Below are 4,366 nucleotides of genomic sequence, written 5' to 3'. Positions count from 1 at the left end.
ATACATATGGCCCTGAAATGTCTTGTTTACATCAACAGATGGATTTGATCCTGTCTTTGAAGTACATCCTTTACAACAGATGCTTTAACAAAAACACAGACTTTAACTGGAGGGAGCAACATCATTCAATCTGTCAGTTTATTATTACAATAATCCTTGGAAGGTCCTGCCTTTCTCTATATCACACTGAAGAATTTTTATATGTTATGAGGGTGGACTATATTTTTTTGACTTCCAACAATTGATGGATATTCATGTTTACTATTAGACATGTATATTTGTTGTCCAAAGGAAAAATCAGTCATTATTAAAAACATTATCATATTCTGAAGTTCTACTATTGAAACATCATTGTAGTCTGTACAGTAATAATCATGCCATAACAAATCACCAAGAAATTTTATCTGGTGTCATGAATAATATCTCTATTTTGTACCACTAAAAGAGAGAATGGCATACAATGGAAATGAGAAAATGAACATTTTAGTCCCATATTGATCAACTGCTTCTATGTGCAGTAAGTATATAAATCTCTCCACCTCTCTGCTTATACTCATTCCTCAAAGTGGAGAGAATAACACTCATCTCCAGGCCATGTTTGTCACCTAATGAAACCTTGGCACTTAATGAACACTGGGTTATTATGGTGTTATTCAAATAAAGAATTTCATTACAATGGGAAAAAATGAGATAATAATGAATAAAATTTTCAAATGCCCTGGAGTCTGGAGTGACGTGAATTCAAAAATATGTCTCAGGATGAATCATATTTACCTATACCCTTCTCTTTCTGCTTTTTCTTTAGCATATCCATAGAAATAACTTTTTAAAATTTATGAGCCATCTGATTTTTATTTGTACTCTCTGTTGTGGTAAAATGCACATAATAAAAATTTATCATTTCAACCATGGTTTAATTCACAGTTTGATGGTATTAATTGCATTCATATTGATAGGAAACTATCACCAAGATCCATTCACAGAAATTCTTCACCTTTCTAAACTGAAACTTTATACCCCTTTTTAAGTTATGGGACCAGAAAACATATGTAACAGAAAAACTGATAAATAAAATGTGGTATATATTCACAATGGAGTTTTACTCAGCCATAAAGAAGAATAAAATTGTGGTATTTGCTAGTTAAGTGGATGGAACTGAAGCTATCATGCTAAGTGAAATAAGCCAGACTCAGAAAGTCAAAGGCCAAATATTTTCTCTCATGTGTGGAAGCTAGAAGGAAATATGGAAAACAAATGAGGGTAGAAGATAGAAAATAGAAAGCAGATCAGTGGAGTGAGGTAGGGGACTGAGAGGGAGGGAGGACAGATGGGAAAAGGGAGAAATAGTGGAATAAAATTGACAAACCATGCAATGAACATATCTTTATGTATATTTGTGAACCACCAACTTAAAAAAAATAAATAAAAGAGTACCAAAGTGAGGAAAGGGAGCAGGTGAAGGGAAAAGGGAGGGAAGGTAGAAGTACGTAGATTGAAATGGAACAAATATATAACTATAATGCACTAATAAAAACATTTTTCAAATTCCCTTTAATCTCATCCAAAAACCCCAACAACTACCATTCCACAATGAAACATGAGAAATTAAAGTTATCAACTCGAATATAATGTAACCAAAGGGTTGGGATTTACAGGTCTAGGTGCTAGCTTTTATTGCTTTTTCCAAACTGTCCATCAAATGGACATCAAAGATCCTGAGGTTAGATGATTTTACTGTGGAACCTCTTTAGGGTACTTTTAATGTCCCTGTTCCGCAGGCTGTAGATGAAGGGGTTCAGCATGGGGGTGACAACTGTGTACATCACTAAGGCCACTGCAGCTTTTCTAGAAGAATGTGACACAGCTGAACCAAGGTACACTCCAAAGCCTGTTCCATAAAATAAACAAACAACTGATAGGTGAGACCCACAGGTAGAGAAGGCTTTATATTTCCCACCTGAGGATGGGATTCTCAGAATAGTGGAAACTATTTTATAGTAAGAGAAAAGGATTCCTGAGATGGGAAAAACACCAAATAGAGCACCAACAAAATACATTACTATGATATTGATGAAGGTGCCAGAACAGGAAAGACTGAGGACCTGAGAAGGGTCACAGAAAAAATTAGCAATTTTGACATCCTTGAAGGTAGTAAACTGTAATGCAATCAAATTGTGCAGCTGGGATTCCAAAAGGCTAACCAAAAAAGACACCAAAACTAAAAAGCCACAAAGTCGAGGGTTCATAATGGTTGGATAATGCAGGGGGTGACAGATGGCCACAAAACGGTCATAGGCCATCACAGTCAGAAGCAGATCATCCATGCATCCAAAAATGAGAAAAAGAGACATCTGTGTCAGGCAGCCCTCAAAGGAGATGGTTCTATTGTGAGTTTGGAGGTTTACAATCATCTTTGGAACAGTGGTAGAGGTAAAACAGATGTCAGCCAAGGACAGATTGGAGAGGAAGAAGTACATAGGGGTATGGAGGTTGGAGTCAAAGCTGACGGCCAGAACTATGAGTAGGTTCCCAAACACTGTGATCAGGTACATGGTCAGGAACAGTCCAAAGAGGACAGGTTGCAATTCTGGATCAGCTGAGAGACTCAGGAGATGGAATTCTAAGATGTCTGTTACATTTATTGCTTCTATAATGTTTGGACACCTTTAACATAGAAAAGAGGATGGGGAAAAGGAAACAAATTAGCAAGTGTTGAGCACTCCATATATGCATTTAGTTCAAGCCTTCACAAGTAGTTTTCCACATTGAGGTCAATACACATTAAACAATATTTCACATTGTGACATCTTGGAATTCTCTCATTATTGTTTTTCTATCCTTCACTTCCTATTGTACATACCTACTTTTTTGTTATTATTATTCCACTCACAGCCTCACCCATACTAGGCAAGCCATCTACCCCTGAGCTACCTCCCCAGCCCCTTTTTGTTTCATTTTGATACAGGGTCTTGCTAAGTTACCCAGGTTTGTCTCTAACTTGCCTCAGGCCCCTGAGGATCTAGGATTACATGAGTGGGCAATACCTAACCTACCCTCCTAAACACACTCAAGTGAACAATGTTAGAAGGCCCCTAACACCAGGTATAAAACAAGTTCACAGTCACAATAGCATACAGATTAACTCTGGGGAAAAAAAGTGTGAGAAATATGTTTTCTCCTTTTAGAAATAAAGTTCATTTTAATTAAAGTAAAGTAAAAAGCAGTCTAATATACCTTATCACATTCTAAGACAATGGTACAAATTCCTATAATGCATAATATATATCAACCACTTCATAAGGGTTAAAACTGCATAATGGAAACACTAAATTGATAGTTCATAATCATAACACATACTTATGGGCCAGTTTTCTTCCAGGATTCTTTCCTTCTATGTATTCTAATTTCCCTCCTTTGTGGATCTAAGTTCTCTCTAAGTTTAATACTGTTAGTCTTTTATGAATCATTCAATAGCAATTATGAAGTGTACAAGCAATAATAAATGTTGGCAAGGACATGGGGGAAAAGGTACACTAATACATTGCTGGTGGGACTGCAAATTGGTGCAATCAATCTGGAAAGCAGTATTGAGATTCCTCAGAAAACTTGCAATGGAAACATTATTTGACCCAGCTATCCCACTCCTCAGTTTATACCCAAAGGACTTAAAATCAGCATATTACAGTAATGCAGCCCCTTCAATATTTACAGCAGCTCAATTCACAATAGCTAAACTATGGAACCAACCTAGGTGCCCTTCAACAGATGAATGAATAAAGAAAATGTGGTATACATACACAATAGAATATTACTGAGCCTTAAAGAAGAATGATATTATGGCATTTGCAGGTAAATGGATGGAACTGAACAATACAATGCTAAGCAAAATAAGCCAGTCCCAAAGAACCAAAGACCAAATGTTTTCTCTGATATGCAACACTAAGTCACAATAAGGGGGGGGGGGGTGGTAGGGAAGAATAGAAGTACTTTGGATAAGGCAGAGGGCAGTGAAGGGAGGGGAGGGCATGCAGGGGTAGGAAAGATAGGAGAATAAATTGGACTTTATTACCCTATGTGCATATATGACTACACAACCAGTGTGATTCCACATCATGTGCAATCAGAAGAATTAGAAGTTATACTCCATTTATATGTGATGTGTCAAAATGCATTCTACTGACATGTATAACTAATTAGAACGAAAAATAAAAATTAAAAAAAAAGAAATACACACAATGACATAGATAAAAATAATATTGTTAAAGATATTTTTTTTTCAAAAAATGAAATTATTCAGTAAAAGTAAAACAAAAGAATCACTTATTATATTACTATGATCCTTGGTTTAGACAAACAAATTTTTTAA

At 35.9% G+C, this 4,366-nt stretch overlaps 1 protein-coding gene across 1 annotated transcript; it reads right to left on the bottom strand.

The window, feature by feature from the left end:
• Positions 1-1,721: 1,721 nt before the first annotated feature.
• LOC124102172 (olfactory receptor 7E24-like) lies at positions 1,722-2,660 on the bottom strand. Its single transcript, XM_046458370.1, has one exon. The coding sequence runs from the start codon at positions 2,550-2,552 to the stop codon at positions 1,722-1,724; it is 831 nt and encodes a 276-aa protein (XP_046314326.1). The 5' UTR covers positions 2,553-2,660.
• Between the last annotated feature and the right edge of the window lie 1,706 nt (positions 2,661-4,366).

This window comes from Marmota monax, unplaced genomic scaffold, assembly GCF_021218885.2.
Source record: "Marmota monax isolate L192 unplaced genomic scaffold, Marmota_monax_Labrador192_F-V1.1 WCK01_AAM20220418_F8-fsc00612, whole genome shotgun sequence".
NCBI classification, from domain to species: Eukaryota; Metazoa; Chordata; class Mammalia; order Rodentia; family Sciuridae; genus Marmota; species Marmota monax.
The sequence above is the reverse complement of the archived record's forward strand: the minus strand, read 5'-3'. Positions and strand labels throughout refer to the sequence as shown.

Excerpts from the sequence above, each read along its gene's own strand:
- LOC124102172 (XM_046458370.1), bottom strand. The coding sequence starts at position 2,552 with ATGTACCTGATCACAGTGTTTGGGAACCTACTCATAGTTCTGGCCGTC.